The 18,722-nt window shown below is 41.8% G+C and overlaps 3 protein-coding genes across 3 annotated transcripts in view; 2 read left to right on the top strand and 1 right to left on the bottom strand.

The window, feature by feature from the left end:
- The first annotated feature begins 686 nt into the window (after positions 1-686).
- On the top strand, positions 687-3,481 carry LOC139556154 (N-alpha-acetyltransferase 20). The gene is made up of 6 exons (XM_071369726.1): positions 687-906; positions 1,332-1,356; positions 1,493-1,583; positions 1,724-1,859; positions 2,619-2,764; positions 2,857-3,481. The coding sequence occupies exons 1-6, from the start codon at positions 854-856 to the stop codon at positions 2,940-2,942; spliced, it is 537 nt and encodes a 178-aa protein (XP_071225827.1). The 5' UTR covers positions 687-853; the 3' UTR covers positions 2,943-3,481.
- On the bottom strand, positions 3,477-9,992 carry crnkl1 (crooked neck pre-mRNA splicing factor 1). The gene is made up of 14 exons (XM_071369724.1): positions 9,821-9,992; positions 9,280-9,432; positions 9,010-9,101; positions 8,661-8,819; positions 8,379-8,545; positions 7,990-8,168; positions 7,709-7,879; positions 7,406-7,597; positions 5,440-5,499; positions 5,223-5,303; positions 4,892-5,131; positions 4,622-4,723; positions 4,225-4,473; positions 3,477-4,111 (listed from the first exon to the last, which is right to left on the bottom strand). The coding sequence occupies exons 1-14, from the start codon at positions 9,866-9,868 to the stop codon at positions 3,644-3,646; spliced, it is 2,361 nt and encodes a 786-aa protein (XP_071225825.1). The 5' UTR covers positions 9,869-9,992; the 3' UTR covers positions 3,477-3,643.
- A 17-nt stretch (positions 9,993-10,009) lies between these two features.
- The window catches only part of cfap61 (cilia and flagella associated protein 61), a 51,817-nt gene continuing 43,104 nt past the window's right edge, over positions 10,010-18,722 (top strand). Inside the window, exons 1-16 of the mRNA XM_071369723.1 lie at positions 10,010-10,256; positions 10,460-10,608; positions 10,786-10,936; positions 11,015-11,091; positions 11,650-11,717; positions 11,855-11,975; positions 13,003-13,135; positions 13,852-14,052; positions 14,191-14,256; positions 14,362-14,489; positions 15,189-15,228; positions 15,368-15,507; positions 15,737-15,863; positions 16,238-16,315; positions 16,521-16,727; positions 17,432-17,560. Of these exons, the coding sequence (XP_071225824.1) occupies positions 10,466-10,608; positions 10,786-10,936; positions 11,015-11,091; positions 11,650-11,717; positions 11,855-11,975; positions 13,003-13,135; positions 13,852-14,052; positions 14,191-14,256; positions 14,362-14,489; positions 15,189-15,228; positions 15,368-15,507; positions 15,737-15,863; positions 16,238-16,315; positions 16,521-16,727; positions 17,432-17,560 (1,809 nt within the window). The 5' untranslated portion in view covers positions 10,010-10,256; positions 10,460-10,465. The remainder of the gene's footprint in view (positions 10,257-10,459; positions 10,609-10,785; positions 10,937-11,014; positions 11,092-11,649; positions 11,718-11,854; positions 11,976-13,002; positions 13,136-13,851; positions 14,053-14,190; positions 14,257-14,361; positions 14,490-15,188; positions 15,229-15,367; positions 15,508-15,736; positions 15,864-16,237; positions 16,316-16,520; positions 16,728-17,431; positions 17,561-18,722) is intronic.

The raw sequence follows: 18,722 nt of genomic DNA, 5'->3' as shown, positions 1-18,722 counted from the left end.
AAAAAAGATATGTTCCTGTTAAAAAACATGTTCTTGTTCAATAAATATTTTTGTGTTGTGAAAATTTAAGTTAAATTCCAGCAATTAGATTGTTATTGGCTACTTAACCAGGTATGTTTTTTCCATGTAGCTAATGGTTTTTCGTTTGGCTAATGAATGATTCAGCTATCTATTTGGTTGTGATTGCATTTTTGCAAAGTAATTCAATAATATTTAATTAATTTACCAGCAGAATGTATTTGATGGCTTATTTGTACAAATCATCGAAATGTCATTCTAGATATGGCTCGTCATCATTATATTTTCTCATCTTTGGACTCCCGAGTGGGGCAGGGGTCTAAGGCACTGCATCTCAGTGCTTGAGGAGTCCCTACAGACTCCCTGGTTCAATTCCAGGCTGTATCACAACCGGCCATGATTGGGAGTCCCATAGGGCTCCCAATCATGGCCGGTGTTGTCCGGATTTGGCCGGTGTAGGCTGCCATTGTAAATAAGTATTTGTTCTTAACTGACTTGCCTAGTTAAAGAAAGGTAAAAAATATATATATTGTGTTCTACTAAAGTTAGTCTGCTATTTTCTCAGTCCAACAGCAGATGGCAGTAAACAACAGGCAATGACACCTCCCTGACGAAGGAGGGCGTCAATGTTCTTGTTGATGCTAAAGTTGAAGGGTCGCAGACACTTTTGCCGCGTTCATGTACTAGTTGGAACTCAGATATTTCCGACTAGCGATAAGTGTATAAGTGTTTGTAATATAGTTATACACGTGCCGCGTTCAACGAATCAGGAAGTGCAATATTTCCGAGTGTCCTTGTTCCAACTAGGATTGAACGCGGCAACTGTACAGGCAAAATGACAACATTACGAGCTTTCACATGTGATGATTTGTTCAAATTCAACAACATGTGAGTTAATTTCAATATTTATAATATTGTTGAATAGGTTACCCATCTAGCTACACCGTCATTGTGTTTTAATGAACAATAGCAATTGCTTGTGGGCTAGTTGCAAGTATAGCTAGCTAGCCAGAAGTTAATTATCATACGTGCGATGCATAGTTTTAGACTATCTGCTAACGTTAGCTAGTTTACACTAGTCAACTCTTGATTATAAGATACATTATTTGGTATATTTCATGGACAATAATAGCTCAATAGCTAGCTAAGCAAGCTTTCCAAGATTAGCTGGCTAACTAGAGCCAGCTAACTAACAGTTAGATCGGTAACGCTGCGCATAATGACAGTTAATTCAACTGTTTAGTCTGCTGCACCTCATCGGGGCATTGCATTGAATGCACGAAGCATCTCAGTATTTGTTTCTCTCTTCACAGCAACCTGGATCCATTGACAGAGACTGTATCCTTTCAGTACAAATTGTTCCCCAGCATTGTAATAACATACCACCGTCATGCACAGAAACCCCAGATAGTGCAACGTTAGCCTTTGTATTGTTATCAGGAGAAGACGAGCTTTCCTTAACTTTCTTTCACAGTACGGAATCCCATTTTACCTACAGTACCTGGCCCACTGGCCAGAGTACTTCATTGTTTCAGAGGCCCCTGGTGGTGAATTGATGGGTTACAGTGAGTAGAGCCTACATGTCATACACACCTAGCAATATGATGATTGCTTTAGAGAAAATGCAATAGAAAACATAATTGCAATAGCAAAGGCATACACTCTGTGTAGCTTCCATCAAAATGACACTTCTGACTATCCTCAGTCATGGGAAAGGCAGAGGGATCAGTGGCGCGAGAAGAGTGGCATGGCCACGTCACAGCTCTCTCTGTGGCCCCAGAGTTCAGACGACTGGGACTGGCAGCCAAGCTTATGGAGATGCTGGAGGAGATCTCAGAAAGGTGGGGCTGACTTCTAATGCTTCAGGTTACTACGATCAGGGTTTTGTTCATTTGGCAATTTTATTTTTTTTACTGAAACGGAGGTAGTACTTCAGCGTTTCCCAAACTCTGTCTTGGGGCCCCGACTGGGTGCACATTTTGGTTTTTGCACTAGCACTACACAGCTGATTCCACTAATCAAAGCTGATTCCACTAATCAAAGCTGATTCCACTAATCAAAGCTGATTCCACTAATCAAAGCTTGATGATGAGTTTGTCATTTGAATCAGCTGTGTCGTACCAGGGCAAAAACCAAAATGTGCACCCCTTGGGGTCCCCAGGACGGAGTTGGGGAAACACTGGACTACCTGGTCCAATAAGAAACCCTTTGAGTTTTCTTGTACCCTACTGAACAATAACCATGTTAGAGTAGAGCTGGGCGATATGGACAAAAATACATATTGCGCTAAATTGCCTGAATCGATGCAATGACGATAAATAGAACGATAGTTTTATAACAATAATGTGCACCGCTTTTTTATATTATCCTTTAAACTACTACTAATATTTTGATGGTTGCCAACAATTGTCCCATTAACAATCACCCATATTAGCAAACTTATTTCATTTAAAGCTTCACATTTCTCTAGTATAGACTACTTATCGTAATGAACGATATCAACAAAATGCCTGCGATAAGTGATCGGTGTTGATCATTTTCAGTTTGTCGTACCAGGAAAGATTACTTCATTGCCTCACTTATGTTTCACTGTTGTTTAGGAAGGGTGGGTTCTTTGTTGATCTGTTTGTGCGAGTCTCCAATCAAGTGGCGGTGAACATGTACAAACAGCTAGGCTACAGCGTTTACAGGACCGTGATAGAGTACTATTCTGCTAGCAATGGAGAACCGGATGAAGACGCCTATGGTAATATGAACCCCTACAAATCAATGTAAACATTACTGTAACTCAGACAATCATTATGTGGATATGTACTCACTCTTTGTATTTTTCTGCAGATATGAGGAAAGCCTTGTCGAGAGACACCGAGAGGAAGTCCATCATTCCTATACCACATCCTGTCAGACCAGAAGATATAGAATAACAGTAGACGGTGGCTCTGACACTTTTGAAAACAAGTGCATTTATATTTCTCGGTTACCACAGCCACAAAGTCAAAATTGGCTATGGTAAAAATGAATGACAACATACATTTGCTTTTTGTCTTAATTTAAGGTTAGGCATAAGGGCAGTGTGTTGAGGGTTAGGAAATTGTCAAAATCAGTAGGGTTTACAACTCTGGTTGTGGCAACAACCATATTTCCACACAGTCTACATTAGAAAATTAAGTGTGAAAAGTGTTATTAGGACTAGTTTTAGGGTGTGATGTGTGAAAGCTTAGAGAATATCATTGTACATAATATTGACAGATCTAATAAGTTATCCTTTGTGAAACTAGGATTTTTGATGACAATGAGTCAGTCATTGTTTGGTGTGAAATTTGAAATGCAATATAGAATTGAAAGGACTTTAATCCAAATTCAATAAATTATTACTTACATGACTCACCCGGGTAATGATAGTGTCTGTATCTGCTGCTTTGTTACAAGTCAGTTCTATGGTTCAAATAAATAAAAAGTTGGATCAGTGTTTTTTTAATTTACACTGTCATTGCACCACAGTAAATGAATGAAACAAAGACATGGAAAAATAATCATACTTTTTTTTAAGCAATAGAAATTATCCAATGAGGTCCCCAACTTGTCCCTATTTGTAATGAGTAAAACATTTTTTCCCCCAGACAAGCTAATCTTTCACTGAGTCCTTATTGCTCTTCCTGGGCTGTTTCTCACCACCATCACTGTCACTACTACTGCTGCTGCTGCTTCCACTACTGCTTTCATCAGAATCATCTCCGTCATCGTATGTGCTCTCCTTGGTGACTTTTTCAGGCACAGGCTCACTGACTATAGGCTTTTCTGATGATGGTGATGCTAAGTCTTCTGTCATTTCTTTGTCTATTCCTCTCTCTCTTCTGTTTTCTTCTCCCTCCATTTCTTTGCCCCCAACTTTCTCGACTCTACCCCTATCCACTCCTCCATTGTTTTCTTCCTCATCATCGTCTTCTTCATCCTCTTCATCGTCTTCTTCATCATCTTCTTCTTGTTGCTGCCTCTTCCACATCTTGGCCATGGCGAGCAGCTTGAGGTTGGGCTGGTTGGCTGCATCCTCAGGGAAGATGTAGTCGTAGTACTCCTCCCACCCTGCATCTGACTGATGGATCAAAATGAAAAGTCAATTAGTGATCAGCCAAACCACAACACATAAACAAGGGTAATGAATTTATGTTGGATTGGTATGATAAGGCTAAGAGAAACACTACTTACCCCGTCCTCTGCCGTGAGCTTTCTCCTCTTCTTCACCTTCTCCGGCAGCAGTTTCTTAACCCTTTCCCTGGTCGTGTCTGAGCCAAACTCCTGCTCAAACTCCTTCCAAGACTCCAGCAGCATCAGACGCTCCTCCTTCTCCTCACAGCTCCTCAGGCCCTTGTTGGCCTCCTCAAAGATCCCTCTACACCTCTGCAGCCGGTCAGAGTTATCAATGGACAGCTCATACTGGGCATAGCTGATCCAGACCTGCAGGTAACACATTTGGCAAAATTACAAAATGATCAAGTATTGTTTGATGAGTTACTGAGCCACAGTGAGTATTAGGCAGATGAGTAATGTAGTATGGGACTGTTGGTAGCAAGTTAGTCACTAAGGTTAAAGGGACAGCTCTCACCTTGACGTGCTGTGTGCGCTGCAACAATCTCTTATAGAGACCTCTGGTGTTGTCATACTCTTCCTGCTCAATTTCAAAGTCGATGTAGGACTTCCACAACACCTAAGATTTTAAAAATTAAACATTTGAAAGTAAAATACTGTTCAGTGGTATTTCAATTAGTTTTCACTACAATACTTTTTACGTGAAGGGTGTCTTCAGACATGCTGAAAATGGAAGGCCAATACAGTGAGTAAATAAATGTCCAGGGTGAACGTTTGTGAGCCTGACCTCTGGCATGTCCAGTCGTGGCTGTCCGATGGCCAGCTCGAAGATGGCCCGGGCCCTCTCTGTGTCTCCCAGGATGGTCTCCAGCTCAGAGAACTTGATCCAGGTGGTGCAGTTCTCGGAGGCAAACTCCAGGTACTTCTCATAAAGCTTCCTACATCGGTCAAACTCTCTGAGCTGCAGCTCCAGTTCAATGTAGCCCTTAAACAGCTTGTTCTTTGGACATTTACCAATGGCTGTGCCCTGGGGAGAGGGAGAAGGCCAAATAAAAGAAAATGTTGAAACTTGAAGTATCACAATGAAAAACATAAATCATCAACAGTAGGGACCTTACCAAGCCTCGTCTAGCAGCTTGGAGGTTCTTCTGGCGGATTTCAAACTGTCCGTAGAGTAGCCACATCTTGGCAAACGTGAACTATGAGGAAGGAAACAAAGTAATAAGTTTGATGATTTGTTGATGAATGTTTTTTTGTTGCATATCAAATGTTTTATTAAACCCCATTTCAGAAACAGAGGTGCCATTGATTGTAAACATTGCAAACTACCGATACCTTTTTGTGAGGGATGAGATCCAGACATGCCAGGTACACCTGCCTTGTTCTCTCTGGGTCCTGCCAATCAACACAATAAGCACTGAAATCCACAGGGATATGCACAATGTCACACTTAGCGATGTGAGAATCACAGCCAATAGGGATGTGCATCTTTCCCTTTCAAAAGGATTCGATACGTATCTAGATACAGGAATGATACGTTTTAGTTTGAAACGATTCGGTTGGATGCACTAACATTTGTTGCATAAACACATTCATTTTCCATTCTAAATTCATATCTGCTGCTGATGAAGCTCATGAGCTGGGCATATCTGAGCTGACTTCTCTGTGTGTGTAAATTATGTATGTTCACAGTCTATACTAGTATGTAGGCACCTGATCTGAGCCATAAGGGAGACTAGGCATCGATCACCCCACTACCATTATCAGATTAGGGGCATAAGGGGGACTAGACATCTACCACCTATCAGATTAAGAGGGGGGGACAATGTAGCTTGTTTTTTTTGTCCCCCCACTTTGGTTCTGAAATCACCATCACCCACTAATTAATTTGTCATTTTTGCAGATTAAGTGTTTGAGCTAGTAATGTATCAACATTTACCGTTTACAAATTAGCTATGACATAGCCACTGAAGGAGAGGACGCACCAGTTGTCACAAAAGAGGAGGTACACTATATATACAGAAGTATATGGACACCCTTTCAAATTAGTATATTTGGCTATTTCAGCTGCACCCATTGCTGACAGGTGTATAAAATTGAGCACAAAGCTATGCAATCTCCGTAGACAAACATTGGCAGTAGAATGGCCTTACTGAAGAGCTTAGTGACTTTCAATGTAGCACCATCATAGTGGTAGGCCACACAAGCTCACAGAATGGGACCGCCGAGTGCTGAAGCGCGTAAAAATCGCCTGTCCTTGGTTGCAACACTCACTACCAAGTTCCAAACTACCTCTGGAAGCAACGTCAGCACAAGAACTGTTCGTCGGGAGCTTCATGAAATTGGTTTCTCATGGCCGAGTGGGGGTAATGCCAAGGGTTGGCTGGAGTGGTGTAAAGCTCGCTGCCATTGGACTCTGGTGCAGTGGAAACACGTTACACGTTCTCTGGAGTGATGAATCACCACCATCTGGCAGTTTGACGGACAAATCTGGGTTTGGCGGATGATAGGAGAACGCTAGCAGGCCCAATGCATAGTGCCAACTGTAAAGTTTGGTGGAGGAAGAATAATGGTCTAGGGCTGTTTTTCATGGTTTGGACTGTGCTAATTAGTTCCAGTGAAGGGAAATCTTAACGCTACAGCATACAATTACATTCTAGACGATTCTGTGCTTCCAACTTTGTGGCAACAGTTTGGAGAAGGCCCTTTCCTTTTTCAGCATGACAATGCCCCCGTGCACAAAGAGAGGTCCATACAAATATGGTATGTCGAGATCAGTTTGGAAGAACTTGACTCTGACCTCAACCCTATCAAATACCTTCGGGATGAATTGGAATGTCGACTGAGCCAGGCCTAATCGTCCAACATCAGTGCCCGACCTCACTAATACTCTTGTCGCTGAATGTAAGCAAATCCCAGCAGCAATGTTCCAACATCTAGTGGAAAGCCTTCCCAGAAAAGTGGAGTCTGTTATAGCAGCAACAGGGGGACCTCTCCATATTAATGACCATGATTTTGGAATGAGATGTTCGACGAGCAGGTGTCCACATACTTTTGGTCATGTGTATTTTTGGAAGGTAGAAAGAAAGTAATACGAGAGAAAAAAAATGTTAGTGAATCAGTGATTCGTAACTTTTAAATAGATTTTCTGACCGATACATGCTACATTTGGATCGGTTTGGGGTTCGCGGACCGATGCAGTCGTATCTTAAACATTTGAATCGGGTACCGATGCATACCGGTGAATCGTTACATCCCTAATAGCCATTATTTAGACACAGAGGATGCAATGCAGGCCTACCTTGACCTCCAGTTCTTCATATAGAGCGTAGTTTATCCACAGGTAAATGTATCTTCTCCAGTGCCTCTTCTCCTGTATAGGAGGGATATTGGCGATGGCTCTCTCATAGACCTCCCTGGCAGTGTCAGGATCCGCATCACTCTCCACCAGGCGTAGGTAATCAAACCATGCGTCATAATTGTGTGGGCTTGCCTATACAGGAAGAAAAACACAATCCAATAACAAGCCATTAGTGGATAGAATATTGTTTTAATGGGTTATTTTGGGATGAAATCTTTGCAAATCTTCACGGGTTTAATTTACCTTGACTTCCTCTTCATACTGAAATCTCCTCTTGCTGACGATGACGTCCTCGATTCCCCTCCGGTCTCCAAACTTCTTCTCAAACACGGTGTAGAACTTGAAGAGCTCCTGAGCCTGCTGCTTGGGAATTCTGTCCAGGGCGTATTTGTAGATGACTCGAACTCTCTCAAACTAAGACACAAGGGGGAGAAAAGTTGTGTTGTTCTGTTGACCACAGTTGGAGAACACTATAAATGTGTGGGAATAAAACTGACATGGTACAAAGTGTCAGATTTACAAACCTCTTTCTGTTTCTCTTCAAATCTGGCGAAGGCCACAAAAAGGTTCTCATTAACATGCTCCTCGCCAAAGAACTCCACTGATCTTTCAAACACCTTCCTCCCATGGGCGATGTAGCCATGCTTCTCTTCAAAACGGGCGTACTTAATCCAATTCTTCACATCAGGGTGAACAATCACAAGTGCACTGGAGTTAAGGAGCTTTAAAAAAGAGAGATGCACTCTACAGGCATGAAGGTAATACCACTACCATAGGCAATGCATCATTACAAATGTAATCATCTGTTAGAATAAAACACCTGTTAATTAATATCTACAGTCAGCAACCACAACTCATTTGCTAATACATTGTAGTAAGTCATTGCTTTAAGCACTTCCCATCAAAAGGATATATCTCTCATAGATGGAGCGGGCCTTGTCGACTTCTTTGTAGCGCAGCTCAAAGTTGATGTAGGAGTGCCAGGCTTGTTCCTCTGGTTCCCACTCTGTCCAGCGCTCAAACACCTGTCTGCAGCCAGCGATGTTGCCCAGCATCTCTTCCATGTAACTGTACTTGTACCTGAAAGGGGGAAAGCAGCAAAAAGAACAGATGAGCGACAAAATTGTGCTTTTCTTTAACCTAAACTTTTTTAACCAGATATGCTCAGTTTAGGAGAGATAAAGTTGTTAAGTACCAGAACTGGTTGACACGGGGCAAGATGGTGATGGCTCTGTCCCAGATGTTGCGGGCGTGGTTTACCTGCCGGTTCTTCATCTCCATCTCGGCATACTTCAGCCACAGAGCTATATTTCGGTGGTCTACATCCAGAGCACGCTCGTAAATAGAGCGAGCCCTGGGGGGGAAAGTGTTAAAAAAAAGCTCAGATAACAAGTATCCCAGTCAAAATCCATCTATAACATTCACATCAGATTTCATATACAACAATTATCCCTGTCAAAATCCATCTACATTCACATTAGACTCCATATATGTATGAATCACAAGAATCAGCTTCACAGAGACATTAACAAGCATTAACTTACCTCTGGACTTCTTTCAGGCTCTCCTCCCATTGAGCGTATTTTATCCAGTTGCTGATAACAGTACGGTTCTTTCTGATGTTGTCTTCAAATCCCTAAGAGAAGGAGTCGAGTCCAGTTTGCATCTGATTAGTTCAATATATTTACTACTGTGTACTTCACAAGATTTGCAGACAACTGAGAATGTTGAAACTGTCTGGTTGGCACACCAACAGAATACCAACAGTAAGACTGAAGTCTGAAGTGTAATGCATGTGTCACTTGGGGTCTTACCTTCCTCTTCTTCAACTTGTAATCGTTCAACTCCTCTTCATCAGTGATCTTTTGCTTGGGTGGCGGTGGCAGAAGCTCGAGCTCCCTCTCCTTTGCCTCCCTGAGCAACTGCTCAGCTGTGATTTGTACCTCTGCAGGAGCTTTGTTTTTCACCTTCACAGCACAAATGAAGACGTTATTTTGGAATTGGATGAAACTAGTTGATTGAAGACAATACTAGTTAGCTACATAGGTAGTACATGTTCCAAATGTAAACAGTTCGTGTAGTTAGCTGGCAAACTTTAAATAATTAGCTACCCCTTCCTCGCACACAGTTGGGTCAGATTTCTCGATATAGTAATCTACATTAGTTAAATAAATACAAAATAGCAGTTCTTACATAGCATGCTACCTTTTCGTTCGTTTAATGTAGCTAGAAGTAATCTACATTCGTACCAAAACAAAGCACAAGTCTTGTTATGGTTAGCTAGCTAACGTTACCTGGCTAGGCCATATTACAAGTTCACTAGCTAACGTTAGCTGTTTTTAAACTTTTCGCTACCTTCGCTACTTTCGGTATCCTCTGTTTCCCTGCCGCAGTAGATGCCATTTTACTGGATTGTATGGTAGAGTCAATTAGAATCAACTATTACAACAGAATCGATCAGTTTAGAATATTTTCACAGCGCGCCTGTGGACTCCGCCATGACACTTTCAAACGTGCGCGCGTTGAACGTAACATATGAACTGTAACTCTTCACCCCAAGACGTCACCGAGCGTTATGTTTCTATGGTTACACACCCCCCATTAGCTGGAGCTAGTACTAGTTTTACTTTATTTCTTCGTTTGGGTTGAATACAGGAGAACAAACCGTTATTGACACTTTATGTTTCAATAATGAGCTAGCTAAGCATGAAATAGAAACCCTGATTTGAATCCTTGTTGGCAAATTTGGAAGAATATATATGAGAACTGGAAAAGTTCTTGCTTCCACCAGGTGAGTTAGCATGATAGGCTAATTTGACAAGAAGAATGCTACCGGAGTGGACTCCAATGTGTAACGTTAAATACTTGATGTGATACCCCCTAGCTAGTAATTTCATTATTACAAGAATGCATTTGTTGTGTTTTGGTCAAATTTGTATTGGAAAGCCATTTACGTTTATTTGCTTCTCATTTGCTTTTCTCTTCCATAATCAGAGAAAGATGAGGACCATAACTTCCTCGGGTGGCAAAGTTGAGACTGTGACTGTGAGGAGAACAGAGTCATCGGATGCACATGCGATCAATAGCCTGATCAGTCCTGCCACAGTAGCAGTATTTGGAAGAGTAAATGTCATTCATCTACTGTGAGTATGCATAGCCTTAATCATGTCAGCCAAATGCATGAAACAGATATTCACACTCAAGGTGGAAAAATATTTTTTGTTACATGTCAGAATGCATGAACATGCAAGCGTCAATCCATTTTAGATGGACCACAATCATTTATCCTGGCTTCACTGTCTGTATGTTGGTATCCTCAGAGAGAAGGCCAATCTGGCAGTGACCCTGAGCAATGCGAAGAATGAGGTCTTGGCCCATGCTGCCTTCTCTGATCACCCCATTGGAGACATTGTGGATCAAGCTTGTTGGGAACCATTCCTGCATGACAATTACAGTGCTGAAAAATACACGGTTTGTATCAACTAGAGAGATTTGTTCTTGTTTTCTTTCCTCTTCTCTGGGTTTAACCGTATTTTCTCGTCACGACAGCCTCTGAACACACTTTTCCTGCACCTCTTCGTGGCACAGCCGATCTTCTCCATCGGGAGTGCCAAAGAGATTGTAAGGTAGGAAGCACAGGAGGCTGGTGAGGGTAGGATGGCTCACTATAATGTCTGGAATGGAGTGAATGGAATGGTATCAAACATGGAAACCATGTGTTTGATGTGTTTGATACCATTCAATTTATTCCATTCCAACCATTACTATGAGCCTGTCCTCCCAAATTAAGGTGCCACCAGCCACCCGTGGTAAGGAGATTATCAATGTTTTCTATGTATGCAATCAGCAAAAAGCAGAGTGTCAAAGTGAGCAGCACTAATGAGTGATGGCATGGCATTGCTCATAATCATATAACAACCCCTTTCATAACGTAGGCTCAAAAATATAACATGTTCAACTTTTCCATAATATAATAAGACTAGGTTTGAATCCTGTTTGTGGCAACTAGTGATACAGCAGTCTGCCATTCCTATACCACATATGCTTTTCCAATTTGATTCCACAGCCATTCCATAAAATTTCAGCATGAGAAATTAGATTCTCATGATGTGATATTGCATGCACTGTAGGTTCTTGACAGGGTGATGGATTGTGCAATAAGAAAAGTAAACATCTTCTTACAGAACTGTGTTCAATGCTATCACAGAGCTGCAATACATCTGCTTGGTCACCCCAACTAGTCGATGTCTAGGTAAGTGTGTAGTCCTTTTTTATAGAATATGTATTACAACATGTGTAATCGTATTAGTTAACTTTCTTCATCATGTATTCAAAAATATATGATTGTGAAGGATTCACAGTATGCCCACTCCCACTGTGTGTTTTCAGAGCGTGCACTGGTAACGATCTTTGAGCCCATGAAGAGTCAGAAGGATCCAGGGCCCCAGTGTTCAGCATTTGTGTGCCACAGACACAACTATTGCCCAAGGCTGCATGTCCGCCGAGCCAGGTCCTCATAGTCATTTTAACACACCTGCGTTCTGTACCATAGCACTTTTGCTTTATACTCTCAAATTTGATTTTGCCGTTCACAGTATGATAAATTACTTTTTGGAATTAAGGAATTCATTGTTTAATTCCAACCTGGTCTCAGAGCATATCATATTATTCTGTACGTAAAACCGAAGAAACTCAATTTAGTATATGTTAGGTTTCGTATTGTATGTATTAATTTCTGGATGTCCATCACCAATTTCGTAAGATAAGTTAGAAATTACAATTCGTATTATTAGTTACGAATTTGCAAAATGTACAATATGTTATGAATTTTATAAATGTATGATATGTTACGAATTGTAGCTAGGTGTCTAGCTGGCTAACGTTAGCTAGTGGGTTAAGGTTAGGGTTAAGTTTAGGAGATAGGTTAAATGGTTAAGGTTAGGGTTAGCAGAAGGGTTAGCTAACAGGGTTAAGGTTAGGGGTCGCCAGGCTGCTCATCATTACGCACACCTGTCACCATCGTTATGCACACCAGCGCTTCATTGGACTCACCTGGACTCTATCACGTCATTGATTGCCACCCTGTACTTGCTTCCCGTCTCCCACCGTCTGTAGTTACGGAAGCGATACAAGGGCCAGGGGCAGGGTTAGCTAAAAGGGTTAAGGGAAGGGTTAGCCAACATTCTAAGTAGTTAAAAGGTAGTAAGTAGTTCAAAAGTTGCTAATTAGCTCAAATGCAAAAGGTGTCCATGATGAGATTCGAACAACATTTGGGGGCGTAATACGCCCACCCATCCACCCCGACCAACCACCCTACTTTTGTTTTTGCCTTAAGTAACCATCTTATGTAACCATACCAATTTTAACATATCATACTAATTTCAGAATCCCGGATTTACATTTACTATGTTACGTCTAGTCTATGAGACCAGGCTGTTATTTCAATACGTTCACATGTATTTCTATTCTAATTTTAGTGAGTGATGATCCTTGGGTTGCTCATGGCTTTCATCAAGTGATTGACGCTTCTGTTACAGGGTGGAGGATCATGATGACCTCACACACATCTTTGCGGAGCAGACAAAGGCCCTCACAGGATCCTATGGGACTTACTTTCTGGCTGAACTCATTGAGGCTCAGGACGACGAAAATCATGCAGCTGTTTGTGAGGTCAGCTATGTTTACAGTTTTATTTCTTTGTTGTCATGAGAATATATTTATTTCTCCTTAATACATTCCAACTTCAGCCAAAACCACGGGAAAGGAAAAAACGTTAGCCCTTCTGATTATTAAGCTTTGGATCAAGTCAGCCATTTTGTTCTTTCTGATGTTATCTGTCTGTTTGTTTTATCATTGGCATCAGTAATCTCTGATCCACTGTCAGAGAGTTCAGTCCATTTAAAATGTAATAGCAACGGTGCAGATGCTTTTGCCTGGTTCACAGAAATCCTGCTAGGGTGAATTCCCCCAGGACTTAGAAGATGACAGATCTTTCCTCCCCTCCCTGCAACTCAAGCTGACACGTGTTCATGGCAGCATATGGTAGATGAGAGTTGACACTGCCAAGACAGGCTCTCACTGAACATATTGTGTCCAGACATCTGTAGCATTTTGGGTTTTTTGCCTGGATGTGTTCTCCATTCAGAGAACAAACAGCACAACACTTCCCAAGAGGGTTGTACTATTCAGCACTCAATTTTTTTAACAGCATTGCCAATTATTTACTTATTGTGTACTTTTTTTAAAGTTATAGCCTAGAATGAAATACTGTAATTGGTCAAGTTTGATAGTATGCACATGTATATTACTAGTGTTGATACACTTTATTTAATTACAAATGGCTTTACAGTAAAATGACTGTGTCTGTCTGTGTTCTGTCTTCACAGAATGAGGGAACTGCTGTGGGTTTCATAAGTGTGAGTGGTGACATCAACTTGAAGCTGCTCAACGAGTGCTTTGAGCTTGGGCCATTCAACGGTCTGTATAAGCCCAGTCCAGAGGACCTGACTGAGACTGCCCCTGAGCCAGAGGGAGAGGGGACTCCAGGGGACACCAACACCATCAGCCCACAGGATAGCACTGGAGAGGTGCAGTATGAGATGAATCTGACCCAGAAGGACCCATGTGTCCAAAATCAACAATACTGTAAGGCTATAACAGATGCAATTGTTAGGCAAAATGTGACATATTGGTTTGATTAAATGAATTGCGAGGTATCATCACAGGACGTGGACCAGACAAAGGATTTTGATCAAGGTGGCGTTACAGAAATACCCAGTGAAGTATCAGAGGTAAACCAATTATGATTTCCTTATGGTATTTCCTTCATGTCCACCAGCTATGGGCTCTCATTCATCTCCTATTGATATATTAACACTGTATTGCTGTCATTGCAGCCAGGGGACAGCCAGGCTTGTGCAGCAGAGCCTCAGGGTTCAGAAGTGACTCTGGAACCAAGAGTCTCAGTAACACCCAATGCATTCTGTATTCAATTATTTGTCATCTACAAGAATTTTGAAATGAGGTAAGTTCAGGACAAAGTCACAAGCATAACATTGCTGTCTGATGAAAACCTCGTAACTCAATATTTGCCAATATTTGTATGTATTTATTGAAAGCAGTAAGTCCCCTCAATGTACTCTGAACATTTCATTACTCTAGGACCAATAAAAGGTATAAAAAAATAATTTGATTACTAAGTCATTAATTGATTAAGTAATTACCTAGTAATTATACTGGTTTTGTTTGGATGAGAGTTTAACTAACCCATTTGAAAAAATAATTCTGTTTTGGATAAATAAAGAGGAAATACATTCCCATTAATTGAAGGTGATCAAATGTAGTTTTGCTTTCTCCAATTTCACCACTTGATGAATGTGTGGAAACAACCTTTCACTAGTCATGGCAGCCCTCCAGTATGTATCTGTCTTTAGCTGTGTGATTGTTAGCTGGCTCCCGCTGCGTCTCTCTCTCTATCGCCTTACTGCCCAGCTGTTCTGCAATATGGAAGCCAGTTACTCCCCACCGAGAATGAGCATGTAATTAATGAGTATGGTGCATAAAGTGACAGCAACTTGAAGGAGAGAAGTACTGAGATGTGCGGGTTGCTTGGCCAGATTGCTTGGCCAGTTGTTCCACTGCTGTGATTTCCATGTTGGCTCTGATTAGAGCGTTGGCAGAGACACAGTTTCACTTAACTTCCCTCATTCATCTCCTCCTACAGATCGGTGGACTTCCTGCCCAATATATTTAAACTTTTCCCTGTAAGTACCCGCTAACAAATCTTATTACTTAACCATTTTTGATTGACATACTCATTGATTTCCACATTGTGGAGGCTCTTTGAAACTGAGGTTACTGCATGTGATAAGCATAAAGCCAATCTCCTTGTTTCTTCCACAGGACCGTGATTTCTGCATCATCTCTGTGCCCAAGCTGGCCCCTGAGTTCCCCCTCCTCCAGAGCTTCCTCAGGGTAGTACCACACCACACCAGCAGCCTGCCGCAGGAGCTCTACATCTTCCACCGCTCTGGCCTGCTCAAGTGGGTATTAGTATAGTCCCCAACAGAACATTTCAGTAGTTTTAGCCATTGACGTACATCTAAGGGTTTAGCATGAATGCATCTCCTTATTTATCTTACAAAGATTACATTGAGATGGATGTTATTGGATATTTGAAGAGAGATGTTTTTGGGGTGAGAAATCCCTGGATGTGTATATACAATGGAAGTTGCTTGTGTAATGTCAATCATGGTCTTGTTGTCTCCTCAGGACATTTGTGGTGAGTCTGGCAGTGTCTGCAGACAGGCCTGCAGTCTGTGACATGGTGAAGAGACTCAGCCTGCATGAGAGCCTGCTGGAGGACCTGGACAAGTTCTACCAGGCCCATAGAGACATGGTCAGTCACAGACACACACAGGACATACTACTGCCAATAGGACAAGGAATAGTACAACCACTAGTTCCATTTATCTTGTTCTTATATAGCTAGTTTCAGTTTATCAATCAATTACACAAAAACTGTTCCAGAGTGATTCAAATTATTATGTTGGAAGACTTGGAGTATCACTGATTGATTGATGGTTTTTGCAAGGAGGTAACTAATTACCATGTAAACCATATTTCCAGTGGTGATTCACACCCCAGCAGTCAAGCATGACTATGACAGAGCTCCAACACAGATAATTACTTTGGATATGAAAATGGATTCATATTTATATGTAATCCTCAAGTGTAATATCTCATCTCTCTTTCTCTGTGTCTGTCTTCCAGGATGGAACACCCTTGCAGGCATTTGTAGCCCAAGTTCAGAACCAACTAGTTGGGATTGTAATCATCAGAAATGAGGAGGTAGTTTTCTTGTTTACAGACTTCAATGGTATTTTGCTTTCATAGATTTAGTACTACTTAATCTCTCTCTCTCTCTCTCTCTCTCTCTCTCTCTCTCTCTCTCTCTCTCTCTCTCTCTCTCTCTCTCTCTCTCTCTCTCTCTCTCTCTCTCTCTCTCTCTCTCTCTCTCTCTCTCTCTCTCTCTCTCTCTCTCTCTCTCTCTCAGGATATAGATTACATCCGAGCCAACTACAACATTGAGAACTTCATCTACTTCAGCCACCACCGCTATGAGGAGCACGGCCAGCTGTGTCACTTTGCCCTCAACCCCATCTTCCAGCACTACGCCAAACACTTCCTAAAGGAGGTCCTGCGGCTGGCACACAAATCCTGCCTCTACTACCCAATCTACCCCTCCTACCACAACCAGAAGGTGAGAGAAACAGACTGTAAAGCTCATATTGACTTCTCACCTTGCCCGTTCCACTGTGTGTGTGTGTGTGTGTGTGTGCATGTGTTCCTGTGTGCGTGCACATTGTGTTCAGTACCAGATATTCATAAGTGCAGTGTTCCTCAGTCCTTGTCCAGCCACTCTTCACCAACTCTCTCTGGGGTAGGAGAAGCAGGTGCTGATATAGGACTACCAGGTCCACCTCTCTGGACTGTTAGAATACATTTCCTCACTGTGTAGAGGCCTTCTCCTTGTCCTCATCCTCCTCCTTCCCCTCTGCTAATTAACTTTTACAAACATGCACCAGATGGTGAGGTGTAAATAGAATAATGGAATTATGGAAAATCTAATGGGAGAGGGAATCATTATTTGGGCAGTGGATGCTGGAGCATAGGGTTGGCCAGCCATGACCGAGGCAGTGGAAGTTATATTCAGTAGAAGTGGTTTCTATTCAGGAGCATGTTGATGGTCGTGTAAATCGTATCAAACAACCTCTTCATCAGAGCTAGTTATGTCTGCATCCCAAATGGCATCCCCTACAGAGCTCTTATGGGCCCTGGTCAAAAGTAGTGCCCTATATAGGGAATATTTTGCACCTGTTAGTCACCCCTTCCTTTGCCTCCATCAATGGTATAGCTGATAGGTATCACCTCCCCTGACCCTTGCCCCTTTTCCGCTCCCCTCAGAACTCATGTGCCCATTACCTGACCTCTGTTCTTAACTGCATGGTTCCGGTGCACCCGCGACGCCAGATTGTCTACCCTCTGGAGGAGCTGGGCATCAACGCGCCATCCAAGCAGATCACTAAGGACCAGGTGGGCACAGCAGCAGCTGATGAACAGGCTGGTTGGTTGTTTAACATGCCTGGGAATGAGGTTGGGCAAGTACCCACTGTCTCCAGGTTAACAGAATGAGAGGCAGAGAGATGATATGAAAAAGAAGAGAAATATCTTTCGTATGTAATTTACATGCCCACAAGAGGGTGCTGCTTTAAAGTGGACGGATTCCCCGCTTAGCATGGAGTGTAGATAACATAGATATTTGTTTCAAACAGTAAAATATTGTGATGGATACAATTGGAAAATCATTTTATGTGAAAGGTAATTATTCCATCAAGGGTAAGGCACTCCATGGACAAATAGCATTGCAGTCTTGAACATTGCTTATAATTAGTTGTAGAGCTTTTTCAGTGGTATTGTATATGCACAACTTTTCTTTATTAGTCTTTCCACACCCAACTCCTCAGGCTATTTTTAAAGTGCTTGTATTAGTATAGATGAGGGCAGCAGATGGTTGCTCTGACAGATGGTTAGGAATGTTTGCCTCTGCTGTTTAACAGGTAAAGGAGCACAGTCCACTTACCACACAGTCAGTCATAAGCCACTGTCTGCCGCACCTGGTCTGCGTCTCAATAGTTGTAACTAGCTTCGTCTCCTTGTGTCCTCTTCCTCCATGATCACTGATGTGGGTGATGGGAGGAAAGGAGACAAGGAAAGGAAGGCATTTCAGACTTAATCAAACACTTATTTTGGATATGCAGCAAATGTAATATTATACTAAATCAGAACTTTATTAGGTAATACTTTCACCATATGATTGTCACTAATCACAGCATATATTCTTAGATGCACTATGCAGAAATCACTCCACCATTTCCTGGTTGCTAAAATTATGATAGCCTAATTTCAGTTTATGTGATAAAACAAGCAAGTATAGTGTAGAGAATCATTGTACCATCTAAATGTTGTGAAATATCTTTTCCATAACCAAAATAATGCTGATGTACAAAAACGAAAGTAAAAGACGCAAAACAAAATTTAAGAACAGGAAGCATAGAAATAGCGCTCATAGAACAGATCTACCGCTTCTTAGACTTGCTTTCAATGAGAATGACAGATCTATAATTGACATGTCTATGTGAATTTGGTCGGGTCACCCAAAATGTTACATATTGCAGCTTTAATATTTTATTTATAA

This window comes from Salvelinus alpinus, chromosome 27 (assembly GCF_045679555.1).
Source record: "Salvelinus alpinus chromosome 27, SLU_Salpinus.1, whole genome shotgun sequence".
In the NCBI taxonomy this organism is placed as follows: domain Eukaryota; kingdom Metazoa; phylum Chordata; class Actinopteri; order Salmoniformes; family Salmonidae; genus Salvelinus; species Salvelinus alpinus.
This window is presented reverse-complemented; position numbering and strand designations above follow the sequence as displayed.